The following is a 23,781-nucleotide window of genomic DNA, read 5'->3' on the forward strand; positions in this document are numbered from 1 at the left end:
GGTTTTGTTTTTGTTTTTGTTTTGTGCTGGATTTCCCCCTTTTCTCAGTGCCCTCTTCTGGATCTCCTGGAGTCCTTACACCTTAGGCTTTCATGGCCTCTGCTGGCCCTGATTCCTTGTCCCTCAAGACTCAGGTCAAGTACCACCTCCGGCAGGAAACCTGGTACAATGAGCTCAGTTCAGCGTGTGTTCTTGGCTGCTGAATAGCCAAGTTGGTTAAAGAGGACAGACCTGCCACTTAGGTGATCCTTTCAAGCCTCACGTTCCTCATCTGTGGGAACACGGGCAATTCATTTATCTCAGTGGCTCAGAGGATGATAGGAGGTGATTTGTGTAAGGTGACCCATGTATGGCACGCTGTAAGTGGGTACTACAGTAACATTAGCAACTAAAACAGTAATGTTTATGAGGTAGAGGAGGATCACATAGTTCCTTTGTGACCCTGTTCCTTCACTTCTTTCTCCATCTGTTGCTCCATGCATATGTTTTCTTTCCTTTGCAATGCTATTCACTCTGCCTGGGATTTTCTTACTTATGTTCCTAGGACAGGAAAAGTTTGTTGGTTATTCCCTCCTCTGGTTTCATGCCAAGATAGATGAATGGCACATGGATTCCTGGGTCATCCACCAGCCCCTTACCAACCCAAGGTATTCCTGGGGAATATATGCACAGTGGATATGGCAAGCAAACAAACTTTTTACTTTTGGCCCCAACTTCAAGTACAGAGCCCTAATCCAGCAGCTTTGTCTTGGTTCCTTTCCCTCTGTGTCCTCCCTCTGGTTCTTTCTTCACCCTCTAAGGAGAACGGTGCAGGGACGGGGAGAGGGTGCACCTCCTCAGCAGTGGGAAGCAGCCCAAGCCCCCGTCTTACCTCAAGTGTCTAAGAGAGAAGAAATAGACAGGCGCCATCCCCAGGCTGGGACCTACCTTTAACCTCATGCCTTCACATGCTGAGGCCCCACCCCTGGGACTGGGCTTGGTTCAATATTCTTGAATCTGACCAATCCATGACATCCTCCTCCTCCTTGGAGGGAAGGTGAAGTGGGGGACAGCTACAAACTTCCTCCTACAGTGACTGCTTACCCTTTGTGATGAAACTAAATGCCATTTCTTCCAGTTTTGTTGACTCTACCCATGACTGCCTTGTCCTCTCCAGCAGCATGCCTGACGAAAACACTTGAATGCTGTGTTTTCATGATCAGTTCTCCCTGCTGGACTGAGAGCAACCCCGGGCCTGGGACCTGTTCTGTTAACACAGGATATGCTCTGGGGATGCCTGGGTGGCTCAGTCGTTAAGCATCTGCCTTCAGCTCAGGTCATGGTTCCAGGGCCCTGGGATCGAGTCCTGCATCAGGCTCTCTGCTCAGTGGGGAGCCTGCTTCTCCCTCTGCCTCTGCCCCTCCTTCTGCTTGTGCTCTCTTTCTCTCTCTGACAAATTAATAAAATCTTTTTAAAAAGTTTAAAAAGCATAGGATATGCTCTAAAATCTTTGTTGAGGAAATCGTATGTGAAGGGTTCATACAGGCTATTTTCTAAACACATTAATGATATCCGAGCATACCGTATTTGGCAAATGGTCACAGGCTTCATCCCATTATCACTGTGAGTGGTCAGGTGAGAAGTGAATCAGACCCGGTCTTGGTCCTCAAGACCTCACTATCTCTTGGGAGAGCCAGATACTGAATAATTAAAAAGGGGTGAGATGCATACAAAACAGAGAGAGAGAACTTGGAGAAAGGAACTGAGGGAGCTATGGAAGCCTTCACATTAGGATGGGATTGTATCCGTTATCTAGTGCTGTGTTACAAACCATCCCCAGTCTTAACCAGTCTCAATTATTTTTCAAGATTCTGTGGGTGGCCTGGGAGCCTCTGGTGCCAGGCCTGCCTGGGCTCTCTCTGGTGGCTCTAGTTAATGGGTCAGCTGGGGACAGCCAGGCCTCGTGCATTCTCTGCTCCTTCATCCTGGGCTGCCTCATGGCATGGTGGTCTCAGGGTTCCAAGAAGTGAGGGCAGCAGCTATAAGGCCTCTAAGGCCTCGCCTTCAGAATTTGCATCGTATCACTCCCACCACATTCTGTTGGTCAAAGCAAGTCACAGGAACAGCCCAGATACAAGGGATGAGGAGGAGCTCCAAAAATTGATGGCCATATTTAAGTTACCACATGGGCTTTGAGATGGAAAGGAGTTTTGCCAGCAGGCAAGGAGAGGGCACTCCCGGACAGAGCTACAGAGGTGGGAATAAACAGGGCATGTCTGGGAAACATTCCAGGTTTAATGTGGTTGGAGGAGTAAATATTGGGAGTTGAAGATACAAAGATAGAAGTACCCTGAGAAGGGCTTAGAATACCATGCCTGCATTTTAACTTGGATGAGAGGGAAGGGAGTGGTGGGAGGAAGGAGGAAAGAAGGGGAGGAGGCTTGAGTATAGCTTTTGATGGGGATGGTTGAGAGATGGCTGGAGGATTAGGGAAGTCCAGACTTCCCTGGAAACTGTCGGGCAGGTGAAGGCTGAAAGAGGGTGAGAGCACCAATGGAATCTGTGTACACGAGGACAAGAGAACAGCCCTAGGGAGGGACCTGACTGGATTTTTCCCAGACTAAGAATTCCTGTTGCACTCAAGGCTGATAGTCTGAGGCCTGGCACAGAGCAACCATCCAGGTGAGCAGAATGACTCATTTTGTTTAAGCCCCCTAAAAATACATCTATTTTCCTTAACAGGTTTAGGGATAGGAAGTTTAGGGATAAATTGAAGTGGCGAGAGAGTTAGATGGGGTAAGTTTATTGGAGTAAAATGAACAGACTTTAGGACAGGCAACTGTGGCCTCTCTAGGAAGGTTCTGGAGTGGCCAGGGGTGGTGGTGGGGCGGGGTCCTACTGAGATGTGTGTAGTGGATATGTGTGGCAGGGTGACTTCAGACGTGTGTACTGTTCAGAGGTGGAGTTATAACAATCTTAACTCCTTTCCGGCCCACCTCTTTACAATGGGTGATGTTTTTAATCTAGTGTAAAAGTCTCAGTCCAGTTCTTGTTCCTAGTCTGAAAAACTGGAGTGGGATAAGGCAGAGGAACCTGTCCCCACCTCCAAGACAAACAGGTTCTGTGAGCAAAAGCTGGCACCTGATGACCAGGAAGGGAGGAAAGTTGGATAGTTCCTTGATCCAGGTCAAACTGGTCAATGGAAGAGGGACCTGAAAGAGAGGTTGACTCCTCAGGGTTGTCCACAAGTTTTGAGGTACCTCTGGCAGGCCCAGACCAGACATTCTCACAGGAAGGATACTACTCAGAAAGCCCATTATAATTAGATTCAGGCTACACTGTGGTGCTGACCCTTCAGACAATCCTACATTTTACAAATCCAGTATCTGATATCTAAAGTTAAGTGACTTGGCTACAGACACCTTTTCAGTGGGGGCCCAAGATCCTAAGCCAGGTTTGTAGACACCAACAAGGACATGAAGTTTGTAACTGTGCCCTGTCAGGACTTAATGCTGACAGGCTCCCCTTGGAGCCTGCTGCCTCAGTGCAGTGCTGGGTCAGGGCCACTGCCCTTCCCCCAACAAGCCGCATGGACCAGAGCTAGCCTTGCCAGCAGCCACAGCTGCAACAGCCCATACAAAGACCCTGAGAACTAGAACTCGGGCTCTTATCCCTAGATTCCTTTCCAAGTGAGTGGTGATTCTCTCTGGTTGGAGGTGTCCCTGCCCTTCATAATTCCTCTACCTAATCCTTCAATGGTTTGGTTTATAGGGCTCAGTCTGAGACCATGATCTATTCCTCCATTCTCATGGCTTCAAATATCATGTATGTTTTTCTCAGAGTTCTGTCTTCAACCCAACTGCTCAGCTGAGCTCCAGATCTACAGTATTTTACTCCCTTTAAGCTCTCCACCAGGATTTTCCCTCACAGACTTCACATTCAATGAATCCCAAACTTACTTGCGAACTCACCCCAAATCTGCTGCTTCCCCTATAACTCAGATGTATTTGATCCTCTTTCTGGTATCCCTGCACCCACACTGGCTCCCTTTAGTCCATTTTCGACCCTTTCAGGAGCTTTCCAAATTCAGGTTCTCAATGTGCTTTGAAAACCCTGCGCAGGGGTGCCTAGGTGGCTCAGCTGTTAAGTGTCTGCCGTTGACTCAGGTCCTGATCCCAGGGTCCTGGGATTGAGCCCCACATCAGGCTCCCTCCTTGGTGCGAAGCCTGTTTTTCCCTCTACCACGCCCCTGCTTATTCTCTCTCTCGTGCGTGCGCTCTCTCTCAAATAAATAAAATCTTTTAAAAAAGAAAGAGAAGAAAGCCTTGCCTGATTTAATTCCTGCTCATCTCTCCAGACACTCACTTCTTACTCCCTCTGCTATAACCGGCCTTTCTTTTCCTAACTCTTCTCACTCTTCAGTTAACATTCCTCCTCAGAGAAGTGTCCCCTTCTCTAGTTCCCTTGTGCACACTCCCAAAGCTCTCTGTTTCCTCCCTCCATGATACTCACTCCAATGTCCCTGGCAGTTACTTGTTGGGCACTAGAGTGTAAGTGGCTAGGGCACGAAATCTTGTTCTCCATGTGCTCCTAGCACCTAACATGGACACAGCATTCCAAAGTTTGCTGAGTGGACGGCATAGGGCCATATGGTTCCCACATAGCAAAGCTCGAGAAATGAATCCTTTCTGTTTTTATGCTTTCTCCACATTTGAGAATCAGACCTATTCTGAGACAAGGCCAGCTTACCACGTGAGACAGGTCCTGCTTTCCCTATCACCTAGGTAGACCTGTATTCCAGCCCAGGGCTAAAGCAAGAAAAAAGAAAAAAACCTGGGGGGTGGTGGGGGAAAAACCCCACTCCCAGCATGCTAGATTTAAGCCTCATCAGTTTCACAGAAATTCACTCAAATGGTGGATGCCTGTGTTTGGAGAGAGAGAGAGAGAGTGTTTGTGTGTGTGTATGTGTGGCAGGGTGGCTTGAGAAAGGCACGAATTACTCAGAGGTAGAATTAAAGCAATCCCAACCCATATTGTCCTCACTTTCAGAGAGTTGAAATCACTTTGCAAATTTGCTTGCATTCCTTGGCAACCTGTTGATTCAGGTAAGGCTGTGCCTTCCTGACACACAAAGGAGAAACTAGTTGACCTATCTACCACATGGTCAGCAGTGATTCAAACTTCCCATTCCAGCGGGTTTGGCTAGGAAAACTAATATCTGAAAAGCCATGGTTTGGATTACTGAGTGAGAGGTGGGAAGTCCTAGCTATGTTTTACATCTTGCAGATGGCCCTTTGGCCATTGACAAAGATAGAAACTACAGACATACAATGGCTTATGCAGTATGTTTTTTCTAGTTTTGATCTGTTCCCCTTTGTGTGAAGCTGTAGGGTTCACGTGTTTACTCTGGAGCTCCTAAAGTTGAGAATGCTGTGTATTTATAGATTAGAAATGTTTAACTAGCTTTTGCTTTGCAAATTACCTAGGCTTGGAGTAGAAAGAAGAGCCTTCCCACCAATAGGATAGGATTGCGGCTGGCCTAGACAGACCCTTTCACCTAGAAACTGGAAAAAGGTGTCCCAAGATGCAACCCTACCAAGGCACATACCTTGCCAAGCTGAGCACAGGTTAGATTTCAGCCTCCACTAACCCCCTCCCTCAAGTGGGTGACTTGTGCAGTGCACAGACTGTGCAACTAAACAAGGCTGACCTACCTTTATATAAATGTATTAACATAAACCAAGGTAAAACATCACCAGAAGTCTTATTTCAAAACAGTTATCGTTTTTAATACTTTCACCTGGAGAAGTAATGAAATATAGCCTAGATTATAGCAGATTAGATAAAAATACATAATTCTACTAACTTCTAGAAAAATGATTGTGGCATTGGCAAATCAAATGGAAAAAGTGAATAAGCAGATCTGAGATCACCTGAAAATGGTTAGTTCCTTGCAAAGATTCAGTACAACCTATGTTTATTAAATAATTGCTAGTAGAACAGACATCTGCACCAAAATGAAACTAGGAACCTTTATATTAGCTTGAACGGTTTATCTGTTGGTCACATTAATGACTCAGAAATATTAAATGTATGGAATGCTGGACAGTAGACAATGTCTGATCAGAACATTAAACAGAAATTGATAATACCTAGTTATTAAAACGGACTCACTGATTAATTGGTATTAAATAATTTAGCTCTAAAAAGAAAAGCCAAAAGGAAACCAGGACTAATTGTGAAAATGACTTTGTTAAAAAAAAGGACTAAAAAAAAGATTAAGTTTAAAAAAAAAAAAAAAAAAAAAGAACCCATGACTGTGATAGCTTATTAATTCCTTGACAACTGCCACATGACACATTTTACATGGCATGAGGAAAGATGGTCAGAAGATCTCAACTTTTTGGAAGTCAACTTAAAAACCGAATGCTAACTAGCATCTTTGGATTTTACAGTATGGAATGTAATTCCCTTCACAATGAAAACAAAATCATGTAATTTTATTCAAAGGTTTAGGCACTTAGAGCAGGCCTTTAATGATCTAGTAAAACTGTATGAAGAAATAATTTTATAGTGGAGATATTTAAACACAAATCCTATTACATTCAACAAAGAAGTGAGAGAGGTCTTGAATGTATAAAATATTTTCATTCTGATGAATACACACTGGAATCATCCTGTGGACAAGTGCAGTGGGAAGTACTACACTGTACTTGCATTACGGAGTTCATTTATTGGAGGCCTAGAGAAGAGGAGGCAAACTCTCACAACCAGGTAGTGAATATTTGAGGCACCACATGCCACATACATCTCTGCTGCATAGTCTTCTTTTTGTATGTTTAAACAACACTTTTAAAATGCAAAAATCGTTCTTACCTTGCAGGCCATACAACTGCAGACTGGATTGATCTGTGGGCTGTAGTTTTTCAACCCCTGGTCTAGAGCCATATGATATCATAAAACATTTTTATCATTTTCTTTAAGGTGCAGATGATCTCAAAATGTGTATCCGTAGTGAACTACATTTATATGCTTAAAGATTTCCCTAAGAATGTGCTCTGCTGCAAACTTAGTTACTTCTCCAACTCAATGTACAAGTGATGTTCTGCAAAGACACTGTCAGAAGTTTCAAATAAAGCTTCTTTAATGACAATTTTGTGAATAAATTACCAGTGACTAAATCTAGTTCAAGTATCAGTGTTGTAGTCTTTAAAGCAACAAAGCAGGTCTTTAAGAAAGGCTGAAAAAGAGTTGAGAGAAGTGCGACCTGTGGTTGGTGCTATAACACCGAGAGCTGCTGAGCTAAACAGAGTGGGGCTATTTTAGGTCACCTGTGATAAATTTTTTGTTTTTAGGGTCTTCTAGAAGGAAATACTCTTGTGATCATTTTCTACACGAGCTGCCAATCCAAAAAGGTAGTAATTTGCTGGATTTAATAATAAATGCAGGTCTTGTGAAACAATACTGGCTACTGAAAGTGAATTAAAATGGGGGTTGGTACTGCTTATTGTAAATGGCCAAGTGTATGTCTGTTACAGCAGAAATTCTTAGCTAACAATATTGCTTACATTCTTTAGTGCTCGGTCTTCTCCTTAGCTGCTCTAATTGCCTATCAGGGAAAGAATTGCAGCTTGTTGAAACTTGATAACTCTTACACATTTTCCACTTTTCTCTCAACGATGTCAAGATTTCATTATCCAGTATCACAGTTTATGGTCACAAGTCAGGGTTTTACCTTCAGTTTGAATTTCAGATGAAGCAGTTATTTATATCTGTGTTTAGGTCATTTTCAAATAAAATAGAATAGTGAAACAATTACTAAGCCCAAGCTTATCTACTTTTGACTTATTTTTGATTAAAAATATTTGGACCTGTTATTTGACTTAAAGATTATTTTGACTAAAGATATTTGGGTCTGTTAATAAACATGTTCTTTTACCACATTAAGACTGTACTATGAAGAAACATACAGCTCTGGAAATTGAAGTGGTACATTCATAAACGTGCTAATTTACAAAATGCTGGTATGTGACAGTTCACAATTGATGACTTCCTCATTTTCACTAGAAATTTAGGTTACTAATGGCTAAGAATGCTAATCAACACATGTAAGTCTAAAATACTAGAAACAATAAAGATGGGATGCAATCTCAAAAGGCCTGAAAGAAATAAAAGACGTGTTTTTGTTAAGGAAATAAGAACAACAATTTTGTCCTCAAGTAGTTGCACAGAGGTTGCTTAAAGGTTGTTCCAGAATGAGGATGAGGAAAGGATGAAATCCCACATGGGCACAAAGTTGTAAAGGGTCTGCAGAAGAGGGCAGGGGACAGAGGGCGGAGGGGAGAGAAAGAAGGGGGATACCTTATTCATGTGGGCAAACTGACTAAGATTGAAAGTGTTTATTTACAATCTTTTTTTTTTTTTAAAGAAATGAGGTCAATAGTATATGGATGCAAAACTAGAGGTAAAATTCCCTGTTAAAAGGACACAGTTTCTTGGATTATTGAAAATTTGTAATGTCATAGCTGTCCATGTCCTGGTAGAATGTGATCAATGGTGACTCCAGTTATCTTAAAATGTTAAATATCACAGAGACAACTAAATTTCCTTGTCAACTACATTATAAAGAACTCTCATCAAATCTTTAACCATGGCCATTTAAAGCCTTTTGTCACTCACATATATTATCTTACTCTGATGTTTTCCTGAAAATTCTTGTAATCAGCTGCAAGTTTAATCTTCAACAAAAAAGGATTGTCTCAGGGATCCACAGTAAGATTAGAGCATGTACTCTGGGGTACAGGTTTCTGATGTCATTGTTTAGGTAATTTTAAGATCATACCCTGGACTAATGATTTCTAGAACAAACAGAAAAGTTCATAGGTTCATAGAACCCCAAATCAAGAAAAACCCAAATTTATCACATGGCACTGAGTAGATTCATAAAGAATGATTATGATTTCTTTTATGACCTTTGCTCAGAATATTGCTGGTTCTTTAATGTTTCATTTTCTGGGTTTAAGAACCCTCTTTCTCTTAAGCTATATATATTTATAGCAATTTAGTAGGTTATGCCTTTGTAAACAAAAACAAAACATTTATCTTTTCTCCCTGCCTGATCCATCCAAAATTTGGAAACCCTCCTGAATGTTATTTTCATGGCAATATAGTTATTTGAGTAAGTTCAGCAAGAATTTGTTCTTCTTATAACAGGACACAATTAGAAACACTGGTTGTATTAGGTTATATATATAAACACTGGTTATATTTGGCTTTCACTGGAGTGTCATGTATGAGAACGGTGTGCATAGCATCAGAGATGCCCAGGCTTAAGAAACAGAGGTGGACTTTAAGGAACCTTCCTGGAAAACCCACCTGGCACCTGGCTTACAGAATTCCCAGCCTTACAGGTGAGTGAGGAAAGCTACCTCCTGGCAGGCCCAGGAGGGTTGGGGACCTCGAGAAGGAATTCATCCGAATCTGTGGATACTGCAAGTGAAGTCTGATGGCAAATTCTGCTAGCCTTGAGCCTTTTAAAAGTCCAATCTGAGAATCCTAATAAAAGTTCCAGCAAAACAAACTTAAGAAGGCCTATGTTGTCAATTACCATCCTTGCTACATTTACATAAACAATCAGGCCAAGTTTAATGAGACGATTTGTTTTGCAAACAAAAATAGTCATACCTTAATTATCTTTGATATAAGTGGGGGTGATTTTAGAGAAATTTTGTTTCAATGTAAAACTATAACCCACCATTGTGGATTATCAGATTCTAGTCCTGTTCATTGTCTTTGAGCTATTTTCACCTCTCTGAAAGCCGAATCCTGCCATCTTGAGCATTTTGTCAGTGACCTTTCCAACTTTCTTCTATCCTCCTGACTTGGCACCACTAAGAACTAGAACTGCCTGTTTCCTAAAGCCCTGCAAGCTGAAGGGACCCTGAAAGGCTTTATCCCAACAGTCTGGGCCACTCAGGAAGTTCACCAGAACATGGTCCTCTGAGCTCCAGGAAATGCCCATGACTGTGACATTGCCACTGCCATCGTGACTCTGCCATTTCATCTAGAAATCATTTGGACTGACTGCTTTCTGAACTCAAGAAACTGAGTTTATAATCCACTTCAACTACTAGTTTTTTTCCTTTTCTTTCTCCATAAATCTATGCCTTCTTTCCCTTTGCATCTCTCTTACCTCCCAGCTTCTAACCTGAATCCTTTCTCCATAGCCACTATCTCAGCTTCTGCTCCTTGATACACCTTGGGAAGTTTTCAATGGGGGAAATAAAGGGGTCCAGAACACACCACTGTGGCATAACAATTATTTTGAGCTAAGGGCATTTGAGAGTCAACAGATGCAGGAAGAGGCTTTTCTGAACTCCCCTTATCTGCCTAAAAGGAGAACCTCTCCCAAGAGCTCAACTGTTACAAATCCTCTCCCTGGGACTTTTGGTACCACAACTAAGCAGACATTGTCACAAAACCATTATATCTCCCTTCTTTCTCCTAGGAACCCCTTTATCCTTTCTGAAAGACATTTGTTTTCCCCTAAGTGCCCTTTCTCCCCTCCCCTTATTAAGATGGCATATCAGTCCTGAATTCTGCCTCGTTGAGTCACACTTTTGTGTACAGATGTGAATAAAAATCTACATTTTCTCTTGCTAATCAGTTTAATTCACAGCCCCTAACTACTGGATTTAAGAGTGTAGAGGAGAGGTTTTTTTCCTCCCCAACAGGAGAAAATGTTAAGTCAAGCAACATGCTCACATAAACCTCAGCAAACTGCCAACTTCTCATTTAGCAACTACAGTTAGACATTTAAAAGTTTCCTTATTCTTAAAGGAAGTCCAACAGTTTAAAAAACAGCATTTTTTAACCCACTCAGATGGGTTATGACTTTTTTTTCCACTTTATATCCCCCTCTACAAAGAGGTTTAACTTTTAGCCAAATTTTACTCATTATTTCTGAATATTTACAGCATAGTTAATAAGCTGTAATTTTAGACATTGAAAAATAAGACAAAGTCATCAAACTATATTATGGCACTGATAAGATGCAAAATGTAAGACACAGGTAGATCTATAAATTGCCACATACTTGCAAATTCCAATTATAACTGACTCTCTTTCAAACATCAGTTTAATATAAATACTTATCTAGTAATGCATCATAAACCACAGGGTTAAAATAATTCCTTCTGTCATGTAAATGTGGAAATGAGCGCTAAAACTGTTCAACTTAGCAACAAATTATTTTTTTTTCAAGAGCAAAGTAATACAGAACCCAGAGGACTCATAAGAAAATCTTAAGCTAAGTCATTTATACTTTAAGGGGCACTGGCTCAATTCTGAAGGAGTTGGCATTAAAACAACAACACAGTTTTGGGGCACATGGCTGGCTCAGTCAGTAGAATATGTGACCCTTGATCCTGTGGTTGTAAGTCTGAGCCTCACATTGGGTACAGAGACTACTTAAAAATAAAATCTTTTTTAAAAAGATTTTTAAATCTTAAAAAAAAAAAGATTTTATTTATTTATTTGACAAAGAGAGAGACAGAGCAGAAGCAGGGGGAGCAACAGAGGGAAAGGGAGAAGCAGGTTTCCCACTGAGCAGGGAGCCAGATGAGGGACTTGATCCCAGAACCCTGGGATCATGACCTGAGCAGAAGGCAGATGCTTTAACCAACTGAGCCACCCAGGTGCCCCAAAAATAAAATCTTTAATAGAACTTAGTTTTTTCAGGTATTTAAAGATTTTCATGTGTTGTGTACTTAAAGTTTTTCTTTTCTTGACCCCACCTCCTTTTCCTTAGTATAAGAAAAACTTTCTTAGTGTAAGGAAAGCCTAGTTTAACAGTCCTGGAAATTGTGCATTTAGGGTAAACCACATTATTTTATCTAATTCTACTACACCAAATACCACTATTTGGGGTTCTCATTTTAAATTATTCAAAAATGAATGTTTCTCATCTATTTTTCACCAATCATCAATTTATACTATATCACAAGGATAAAAGAGATTACTTCAGGTGTTGGCAACGTTTCATGAAAGCACCAAGGTGGGAAGGGGTGGGTAGAGTGACCAACCAGATTAGTACAACCACCTTTCATATAGTTTTTCTTAAAAAAAAAAAAAAAAAAAAAAAAAAAAGGCAAGTTGCTTTCAATTTTCTGTGAAAATGGCAGGATATTAAGATGTGCAAGCAAACTGCTTCTTTCATATCCTTTTAAGGTATCAGTATTTTCTGGAAGGTATTTTGGTATAGGGCTCACAGAGGAATGCCTTCCATATCAGATGATATGTAAACAAACAATTGTTTGCTCAGCAGAAAACAGGTTTTTTGTATACTCTAGTTCAGGAAGTCTGCCAAGAAAATAAAGGGAAGGGGGTAGTAATCAAACCCTATAATGCCCACCCATAATCCTAGAAGGGAAAAATAAAGCCATTGAAATAAATTCGATTTAGTGATATCCTGAAGGTCAGCAGTATTTCCATAATACTCACTATGGCACAGAAACAAAGTCTGGAGTGTGCAAATACTTAGGCCGCTAGGAGAGCCACATAAGAGGCACAGACTAACTTGGAGAGTTGAGTCTGGATTCAGTCTCTGCTTTCCTTTCAACACTTCTAAGATCCTTTCTGCTTTCACATTGCTGTTTTTACAGCAGAAACAAGGGTCTCTGAAGAACCGGCCACAGCATTACAAGTCATCCAGTGGTGCCCATGCTTCTCCACTGAGGTGTTGAACAACCTTCTTCAAGCGACTCCAAGGGGTGGCAGCTGAACTGCCCATTCAGCAAGCTGCTGGAAAGGACCCCAGTGTCAGTGGGGGCAGCTCTCCATACCTCATCTGACTGTGATACACAGAAACTCGGTGGCACACACCTAGCTGCACTGTCAAGAAGGCTGTGTCTTTGTTGCCATATATAAATTCTTTACACAGAAGTGTATCTTGAAAGAAAAGTACAAAAAGACAATGGTGTGAAACAAATGAACTTATTTAAAAAATGTAAGATGGCACATGACATGTAGCCAGAAGTCAGAATCTTGTGGCAAAAGAACAGTCTTACGGGCTGTGTGTTGGAACGGCTTAGATTTAGATTTTCTTAAGGCACAACCAAAGTTCTTTAGATTTATTTTGGCAAGTGTTTTTCTTGCTGGAAGATCATAAAAGTAGGCAGACTTATCTGCCTAATGGCATGCTGGCACACTAAGTTAAGGAAAATAGTACTCTGACTAAAACTAAGGCTAATAGGTGAAGAAAAACAAAATTTCTATTGGTTTTAAATTTGTACCAAGGAGACTTACTACATACTGGAGAAATGATAGCAGTATTTTATACCTTTGCATAAGAAAAAAAAAATGATTCTCCTTTTGAAGTTGTAGCTTCAGGATTTAATCTGAGTCAATGTCACCATGTGGTAAAAACAATCTGGATTTTATAATGCATGAGCAGGAAAAAGTTGCAAAAATACCAAATGGTTTGGAGCTACAAATACGGTGATACATCAGCAAAGGGGCCAAATCAGGTTTTTACTCCGGACAGGTGTTATGTTTATGAAAAGTGATTCAATTTGTTATATGTTCAAAGCTAAATTAGAACTAGCTGCCTTACAATGATATTTCACTGCCATTTCTTAACACTTTAATTTTGGTGAGTTCTGTTACAAGTTCAAGTAAGTTAGCGCTGTTCTCAACTCATATCAATTGCCTTCAAAAAATGAAGGGGCAGATATTCCAATAAGCTTTAGGTAAAAAGGATCCTGATCATTTTCGTTCTAGTTAACCTGAAATATTTCCCTGGGCATAACCATAGCCTCTCTGAAAACTGGAAAATATTGCATAATTTAAAAAGTCAGAGTATAACAATATTCACTGGTAACTTCAAATAAATTAGGCTAAGAGGATGGAATATGGGGAGTAGGCCAGACCACCAGTCATGTCTGCCTAGCCATAATACCAGTGAAACTTAAAGATCTGCAAGGATCAAAGAAAACTGAGAAACCACCCTTAACTGGCTGGAGGTATAACATTCTACAAGTGTCCTCATGGTCTTCGTAAATATTACAAGATGACCCACGCACTCTGATTGGCTGTGGCCACACACAGACACCTCAGAGCCCACTGCAAATCTGGTATATAGCAAGTATGGAACCTAGCAGCAGGACGGAGTTTGCTTATGACATACTGACTAGCACGAAGGCAGACAGTGAAGAACTATCAGAACTATTTTTCACCTTGGAAAATCATTCATGAGGTTACTATGACAAGAATATAAATCAAGGCTTACAATGCTAAGTGCCGGTTCCACAGTTGGCCATCTGGATATGGGGTTTTCTGATACTTAGCTGTTTTGATTATTTAATCAAATATTAAGCAAATATAATTCACATGCAACCCTTATCAAAAAAGGGAAGGAGGTCAATTTCCTATGATCCACACAAACTGTTAACCTGTTAAGAAAAGCCTCATTTTTCCAGCATTTGAGTATATACACACACATCATGTCTGTTTTTTTGTTTGTTTGTTTTTTTTTTTAACATTTTAGAGTGAGGGTGAGGAGGAGAAGGACAATGAGATAAAGACACAAGCTAAACATCCAACATGCCCCATTCCTTATTCTCTGCGTGACTGGCAGCATTACTCAGAAAGTCACTCTTTACTCTGATGGTCATAATATATTTGAATGTGTAGATCTTTAAGGATTTCCTTATTCATTTGGCCAGGCCTATGGTCGGTGCTTTTTTGTTTTCTTGGTGGAATAATTCATCAGTGCTTCCTGAGAGGCTCAAAAAGGATCACTGGCCAGATTCCGAAGAGAAACTGTTTGGAAACAAGTTAGGGCAAAATGAAAGAAGGTAACTACCGCATGTCATGCCTGAAAAAGAACCTATGGAGCTAGATGTGCTAACAACTACCCTGGTATCAGTAGCCTGAATATGGCAGTCTTTCCAGACTTGCACCAGATCTCAGAAACTATTTTTATTTAATTTATTTAAATGGATTAAATTTCTATTTTGTCAGGCATGGAGCTGGGCATTTTAATCATCTCATTCTTAAAACAACTCTGTAATGTAGCTATTGACAGCTCCATTTTATTGTTGAAAAAACTGAGGCTTAAAAAGAACAGATTTGCCCAACGTCATAAAGCAGTACATGGAAGACCTGGTCAAGATTCAAAAGCATCTGGTTCCAAAGCTTGTACTCTACTACCTTTCCACCCCACCCCCTTCTTCCACCTGGGACCCATCCTCCCAACACCAAGCCTCTCCCAACACACCCACACATGCATGCACACACGCACACACACCCACCCCTAGGAAGGGAACTTACCTTTACTTTTGGCCTGTATTTCAGGTAAAGAGTTCTTGTATATAAACTAAAAGAAAAGGGGAGGGAGGAAAAGCACTTCAGATTAATTTTTAATTCATACAAACTGGCCTACTGAGAAATTTAAGCACAGTGCCTCTGTACACACACAAAGAAAGCAACCCTAGTAGATTCTTTGTTCATTTAGCAACCATTTTTTGAGGAGCTACTCTATGCAGAACACTGGCAAGATGCTAAGGAAGACAGAAATGAATACGCTCAGACTGTGACCTCAGGATGTTTGTAGTTTAGTAGGGAGCACTCCACTCACACTTGATGATTCATGTCACAACTGCCAGTTTCATCTTTGAAGATATATGGTAGCAAGGATTAAAGTAGAGGATTCTTAGAATATTCTGGAAGTGGTTATATCAACTCTATATGGATTACAATACAGGTATGAGATAATCAGGAAGGTAAAGAAAGTCTTCCTCACAGTAGCTTTAGAATAAGTAACCTATGAAGATGAGACTGGATTCTAAATCAGTATACATGGCAAGTAAATAACTTGGCTCAAGACTGTTACACAGTTACAAAGTAATGGAGAAAAGCTCCAAGCTCAGATATTTTTACTCCCCAGTATTAACTCTTTGTTTGAAACAAACATTTGTACAGTACTTAAGTCTGAAAGGGCACATATGTTATATTGTTAAATTTTCAAATCATCCCTCTGAAATATTATTTGCATGCTTCATTCGATGAGGTACCCAAAGAATCAAAATTTCCATAACTGAAGCTTGAATATCCAAGCTTCTTTTATTTTATTTATTTAGGATGAAATATGTCTAAAACATATTCTATCTTCCCTGCCTCCTTAAAAAAAAAAAGTAAAACATTTTAACATTAATAGAAAACAAAACAAAAAAAAAAAGTCAAAACCCTGCCACCATATATAATAAAAATGCCTCATTTTTTTCCATATTTACTTTAACCCTTGTCCTGATAAATTAGTTTTTACACAGGGTTAATAATTACCTACATATGATTTTAGTCTGTTTCACTTAATCCAAATATCTTTCTAAGTTGCTATAAAATTTTCATATAATTTTAAATAGCTGAATAAAAGATATACTGTAATTTATTTTATAATTCTACACTATTGTGTAATTTCTTTTTCTTCTATTATTATTGATGCTTTGCTGATTAAGAAACACTGTAATAAAAATAATTGAGTTTACACACACATTTTCACTTTTCTGGGTTATTTCTTTAGGATAAATTCCAAGAATATAACTGGGATAAAAAATATAAATATTTTATTTTCACAAACACATATAGTATCAAATTTCTTTCCAAATGGGTTACATCAATTTACACTGACAAGTAATGTGTGATCGTATCATTTCCCTGCAACTAAGGAATACAGAAGGAAATTTTAAAATATTATAGAGCTCACTTAATGGATATAAAAAAATATCTCATTGTTTTATTTAAAAAATTTTCTAAAAATAGGTAATATAATCATTTGGTAAAGATTTGGAAGAGTAGAAAGGAAAAAGGTCTGTCTCCTACCTGGTACCTTCAGCACAGAGATAAATGCTGGTACTTATCAGTTAACATAAACCCTTACAAAGATAATTAGGTATTTATGAGCATATATGTATATTTAGCCCTGTCTTTTTCACAAAAATGGATATCCTACTGTTTTAGGAAGCATTTTGATTACCAATTAGTTGATCAGTTTTCTATTTGCTTATTTACACCCAATATCTCAACCCCTTCCCCTCCATCATCATCTGGAGGCTTGGCCTTCTCCTCTCCTTTATTTTTTTAATTTAAAAATAGTTTCAAATTTACAGGACAGTTTTAAGATTGGTATGAAGAATTTCTGTACCCCGTCTCCCAGATGCCAAATTGTTATCATTTAACCACATTTGTTTTTACACACACACACACACGTATGTCCAAGTGTATATATATCCTATGGAGTCTTTGAATGACATGATACCCACCACTTCTAAATATTCTAATATGTATCACCATATAACAAAGACAGTATCCTAAATTACTATAATACAACCCTTCCACTTAGGAAATTAATACAATACTAACATCCAAGTCAAGACTTCATTCTAATTTTGTTGACTGTCCCAGTAATTTCTTTTTCCTTTCTGATCCAGTTTGCTATCTAGAAACAAACACTGCATTTAGTTTTCACATCTTAATTTGTTTTTTTAACTAGAACAGTTCTTCAGTATTTCCTTGTCTCATGAACTTGATAGTTTTAAAAAGTATAAGACTTTGATTCTGTAGAAGGACCTTCAACATAGAACCATCAATATTTCCTCATAACCAGACCCAGGCCATGATTTTTGGCAGAAATACTACAGAAATGATGCTGAGCTCATTTCAGTGCATTTTATCAGGAGACATACCATAATGACATGCTCTGTCATGGACAATCTTAACCTTAAATGCACAGTCAAGTTGGTTGCTGCAGTTTTTTTCACTGTAAAGTCACCATTTCCCCCTCTGTATTAGTCTTTCATGGAGAGATATTCTAAATTACACCAATATGTGTTCCTCATCATATTCCCACCTATCAGCCAGAGCATCCACTGATACATAATACATATCAACTATTCCTAAGATGGCTGCCAAATGGTAATCATTTGTGTCCATTGTTCCTTCTAAATTTGTTAGTTGGCATTCTTTTGTAAGGAAGACTTCCCTTCTCATTTATTTATATTAGTATGCACTCACAGAGTCTAATTTATTCAATGGGTTTTAACCTGAAACTCTTGCTATTTAATTTTGATATTCACACTATCTCAGGTTTACAAGGCCAAAGCTTGCCTTTCAGCCTTCACAGGGTTTCATAGAGCTAGGTGATACATGTATGTGTTAGCACATATATACACATGTATTTTTAATGTATACAACACACACACATTTAACTTCTTCCATATCTGTGTGTATATTTATGTTTGTGTCACACACTCATGAGTTCGTAATAATACTTTTTTAAAAAGATTTTTATTTATTTATTTGAGAGAAGAGCAAGCAGCAGGGAGGAATAAAGAAAGAGGGACAAGCAGATGCCCCACTCAGCAGGGAGTCCGATGTGTGGCTCAATCCCAGGACCCTGAGATCATGACCTGAGCTGAAGCCAGACACTTAACTGACTGAGCCACCCAGGTGTCCCTAATAATTTAAATTCCAATCTAAACCTCTCAAGATTCTGTCTAGCTTTCCCTCTTTCCATATTTGTAAATCCCTTCTGAGACAGTGGAGAAATCAGGCTTTTATGATCCACAATATATTTACTTATTGTTTAATCAACGAATTTACTAGTTCAGTATAACCCATTTCCTAACTCCAGCCACCTCCTCCATGCACCCTGCCATATCCCTTCACCTCATCACTCTGTTTCCTTGCAGGGCACAGCAGCCACTCCCCCACCCCTCACCACCAGATCTTCTTGGAGCTCAGCATACTACTACCACTGGCCTCCTTTCCTCATTCCTCAGACACTGAATGCTGCCACCGCAGCAGAGCACTTCTTCCTATCATTATCCCGCTTCCCTGAAGGGTTTCCATACCAGGAGAAGAGAAGGAGAAAGTGACAGGGAGATGGAAAGTAAAAACAGAAAAGGGAAAGTGGGAACGCTAACCTTTTTTTTTTTTTTTTTTAAGATTTCATTTATTTATTTGACAGAGAGAGAGAGATCACAAGTAGGCAGAGAGAGATCACAAGTAGGCAAAGAGGGGGAAGTAGGCTCCTCGCTGAGCAGAGAGCCTGACTCGGGGCTCGATCACAGGACCCCAAGATTTTAGCCCAACCCACTGAGCCACCCAGGCGCCCTGAACCCTAACCTTTTAAAATAGCATATGATGAGTATACTTTCACTTCTTATTTATTATAGAAATTTACTATGTATTGTACTATACTGCAGTAATGTCCTTGGGACTTCTTGGGCAGTGTTCAAGTGCTAAGTTTGTAATTGTCAGGCTCATTCTTATTTCTCCTTTTCTATAATTTTTCGATTTCCTCAAACATTTCCTATCCCTTCTCTTTTAAATTAGCTATTTCTAAAGTGCTATGGGCTGAGAATCCAAATAATCAATATAGTAATAACAGGTTGCATAAAGTAAAATAAATATACTTACAGTCAGAGTTTAAGAGCTCTTCCATGATTAATAACCTTGAGCTCTTCACAGCATGAATGCAACGATTCTTATTTAGCTGCCCAAAAGTCTTTTTTCTGTAATTCTCAGGTAGTTATATTTCAGATAATTCAGGTTGCCTAAATAAGTTATCTCCAGAGAGGTGAGATGCCAATGTTATTTTAAGGAGGTATTCTACAAATTTCAGTTGAGTAAATTTTAATTTTCATATTGGTTCAAAGAAAAAAATTTTCCCCTTTCTAGAAATATTTTAGCTCTCTCAATTCTTGATTAGAATTTGAGATTAAACATATTCTGACCCCCTTGTAAAGAGATCAATAGGTACACATTCATTCAATAACAATATATATTGAGTGCTTACTATCTGATAGGTATTGTTCTAAGCATTTGAGAGCAGCAGTGAATAAGATAAAGTCCCTTACCTCAAGGAACTTTAAGTCTAGCGGGTGGGGACAAACAATAAATATATTAATATTGTTTATAAACAATATTGTTTATAAACTGTTTATAAATGCTTTGAAGAAAAATAAGGCCTGGTAAGGGGAGAATGATATGGAGACATTATTTGAATAGTGTGATCAGAGAGAACTCTAATTTCATTTTTGTTATAAATGATTGACTTCCAACAGACTCTTGAGCAAGGGAAGAGAAGTGGCAACCAACTTATTTCAGGGAAAGAGACAAATTAAGCTGGGGACTTCTAACACTCATGCTTTCCCAGTCTGCTACTTAGGGGATCTGGCTGCTTTTCCCCCTCTAAATGTATTCTCTATAAATAAAGATATGTTGATAAATAAGAAACGGAAATGTTTACATCCTACTTGCTCTAAAAAGGAGATGAATGATTACTTAAAATGTAAATCATGTGTCAGAGGTCAGTTAGTACAACCATCTCACTATAAGAATGAGAAAACTAGGGACACCTGGGTGGCTCAGTCAGTTAAGCCTCTGCCTTTGGCTCTGGTCATGATTCCAGGTTCCTGGGAAAGAGTCCCATATCGGGCTTCTGCTCAGCAGGGAGCCTGCCTGCTTCTCCCTCTCTCTCTGCTGCCTCTCCCACTGCTTGCTCAGTCTCTCTCTCTCTGACAAATAAATAAATAAAGTCTTAAAAAAAAAGGGATGAGAAAACTAACGAAGCTTCAGAGAGGGGAAGGGACTTGTTTAAGGTCACCCAGGTGCAGAGGCAAAGCTAGAATATAAGTTCCTGATTTTTGTCCCTGACATTTTATATTTACACCATCCTATTTGAAGCAGTAAAGGCAAAAACACTTCAATACTATGCTAAAAAAAAAAAAGTCTCTATTTCCTACCTGAAAAGGATATGAAGATAAGAACCAAGGCCAGTTAAAATATGCCACCATGCATGAAACTGTGTGGCAACACCCATGATAGGTGGCACCTTCTTTCGAAAGTTCCTGTGTAAAGAGGGGGGAAAATCACCATTATTACTATTTTTTTAAATATTTAGCAACTATTGCTGACAGCCTTTGAGCATTTTGAAATGTTATTCTCACATATGTCAATTATTTAATTTCCTTAAATCTGCTGTAGTCTGCATATTGTTTTCCAAAGTATATTTTGAGGAACAGTGATCCTACCAGAGTTCCATGAAGAAATGATTCTGTGTTCAAAAAAACCCACAGACAGTAGTATATAGTTTATTGCCCTCCTGGAGACTGCAATGTCTATTAATAGAATGAAGGCTCTGAGAAGTCCTATCAGAACTACACAAGAGTTATTTTCACTTCTTTTCCCTGCCCTACATACAACCTTCATCTTAGATGAGCACCATACAGTCTATAAAGTACTTTTGGTAAATATTATTTCACTTCATAGTGAGTCTTTGAAGTGGCTATTATTAGCTTTGCTTTACAGATGAAGGACCTAAAATTAGAGACCGAGTTGCCCAAGTCACTCAGCCAAGTGGCACAGCTGAGTCTCAAATTCTACATCTTTTGATTAATATGTACCATATTAATTTCTCATTTACTGGAAGGAAGGAAAACAATCAATTTAAAACTACTTCTCTAGATATCCCATGACTTTTTGAGACAATTACCATCTCTAAGAACCTATTTCATTTCTTAGTGGCTCTTAACCCAGAGGAGGATGACTTACCTCGGCAGTGTAAGTGCTCTCTCTAATGGGGCTTCTGATGAGTAATAGGGATTCAGAATCACTCATTCAGAACTTAGTTTTCTAAGCAAGGCATATTACTAGTTTGTTTGTATACATTTAAAATATATATTTACTTAATTTTTTATTATGGGAAATTTCAAACATGTGCAAAAGTGAGCAAAATTATAATGTATCCATTATCCAGGTTCAACAATTTAAATAACTTAGCAACCATTGAGACTCACATCCACTTCTCCCCTTCCATATTTTGAAGCAAATCCTAGATATTGTATCATTTTAATTCTAAATATTTCAGTATGTGTCTCTAAAGATTAAAAGCTCTTTATAGGGTGCCTGGGTGATGCAGTTGGTTGAGTGACTGACTCTTGGTTTCTGCTCAGGTCATGATCTCGGGGTCATGAGATCAAGTCCCAAGTAGGGCTTCACACTCAGCATGGTGTCTGCTTATGATTCTCTCTACCTGTCCCTCTATCCCTTCCACTTGTGTTTGCTCTAATAAATAAATAAATAAATCTTAAAAAAAAACCCCACCTATTTAAAACATAACAGTAATACCATTTTCACATATAAAATATTAACAATAATCTCTTAATATCATGAAATATTCAATTACTGATTAAAGTTCCAATTGTCTCATGAGTTTAAAATTTTGTTTTGCAGTTGTTTTGCTTGAATCAAAATTTTAAAAAAATCAACACATTGCATTTGCTTGATATATCCTATCTCTTAAGTCTCGTGTATTTTTCTATATTTTCTTTCCTCTTTCTTTTTCTTTCTTCCTTCCTCCCTTCCAGAGAGAGTGCAAATGTGTGCAGGCACACCTGCAGGGGGAGGGGCAGAGGGAGAGAGAGAATCCCAGACTCCATGCTGAGCGCAGAGGCTGACACACAGGGCTCCATCTCTCCACCCCGCCATCACGACCTTAGCCAAAATCAAGAGTTGGATACTTAACTGAATGAGCCACTCAGGCGCCCTTAAGGCTCTTTTAATCTGTATGTTCCTTTTTTTTTTACCCCCTCTACAATTTATGCCGAAGAGACCATGTCATTCATCTTGTAGATTTCTCACAGTCTGAATTTTGCTGATTGCCTCTCTCTGGTGCTTTTCAATTTATGTGTTTATGCAAAACTTTAGGCACAAAATTTTGAGTTGGAAGGACCCATTAGCTTAACCTGTTGAACATGTTCATTTTATGGAAACTGAGGTACAGAAAGATATTTATCTTGGTGACAGACTAAGCCCAGAGACCCAAAATTCAAACTCTAGTCAATACATAATTGCTGACAAGGTGGTAAAGAGAACACTTGCCTTTCTTAGAAAATAACATTAAGTATATTAAAGTACAAAATTATATACATGCATCTTATATGCTTCTTACAAATCCTTAGTATTTCTTCAACACAGCAGATTAGGCAGATTTCAGAGGCCTAATTAACATCTGATCAACTCTATAATTCTGTGATATATACACACAAAAATCCCTATAGATATTATGAAATAGTCTTAGGTCCAAATTTTTAGGTTAATTAAACAAGTATTCTCAGAATTTAACTTAACAATGGCAAAAATTCATTTCATGGCGCTAGTAATTCTATATGCTTATGAAATTTTCTGCTTAATAAATTGCTTCCAAAAATATATCTTACCTCAGTGAATCACAAAAGATGTTATCTATGTTCCATAATAGAAACCCCATTAAAAATATGCCCAAGGATGTATAACCCAGTCCTCTGAGCCATGGATAAACCCTGTGGGAAAAAAAAGAACAGCAAACTGAAATTCTGTTAAGTCACGTCATGTTCAGAGCTTGAAGCCACTGCTTTCAGAAAAAGGGAAGGTTTTCATTAGTATTAAATGCAAACCTATCAAATTTTCTAATACATTTGCCTATTACATTTAGCCATTAAAAAATGAGGAAGAATATGCAACTAAGACTTTGCTAAGTGTTTCAAGAAAGTAATCTGAAGGCCCCCAATAACTTTATCAGTCCCCTGGAAAAAGTAGGTCATGTTGCAACAGAATTAACATTGACTGAGTCACCTGCTCTGCGTCAGGCAGGCACCACAGTCAATTAGATACACAGGCAAATGAATAAAATCTTCAAATAAACCCTGTGAGGCAGGTATTAGTTTTTGCACTTCACTGATAAGAAAACTGAAGCTTAGTGAG

General features: G+C 39.0%; 1 protein-coding gene across 1 annotated transcript in view; it reads right to left on the minus strand.

The window, feature by feature from the left end:
• Positions 1–14,514: 14,514 nt before the first annotated feature.
• LOC111140081 (alkaline ceramidase 3) overlaps positions 14,515–23,781 on the minus strand; it is a 31,916-nt gene continuing 22,649 nt past the window's right edge. The window contains exons 5-8 of the mRNA XM_022492470.1: positions 23,259–23,360; positions 20,784–20,888; positions 15,310–15,355; positions 14,515–14,799 (exon numbers count right to left, since the gene is read on the minus strand). Of these exons, the coding sequence (XP_022348178.1) occupies positions 14,746–14,799; positions 15,310–15,355; positions 20,784–20,888; positions 23,259–23,360 (307 nt within the window). The 3' untranslated portion in view covers positions 14,515–14,745. The remainder of the gene's footprint in view (positions 14,800–15,309; positions 15,356–20,783; positions 20,889–23,258; positions 23,361–23,781) is intronic.

This window comes from Enhydra lutris, unplaced genomic scaffold, assembly GCF_002288905.1.
Source record: "Enhydra lutris kenyoni isolate GAN:26980312 unplaced genomic scaffold, ASM228890v2 scaffoldscaffold152, whole genome shotgun sequence".
Lineage (NCBI taxonomy): Eukaryota > Metazoa > Chordata > Mammalia > Carnivora > Mustelidae > Enhydra > Enhydra lutris.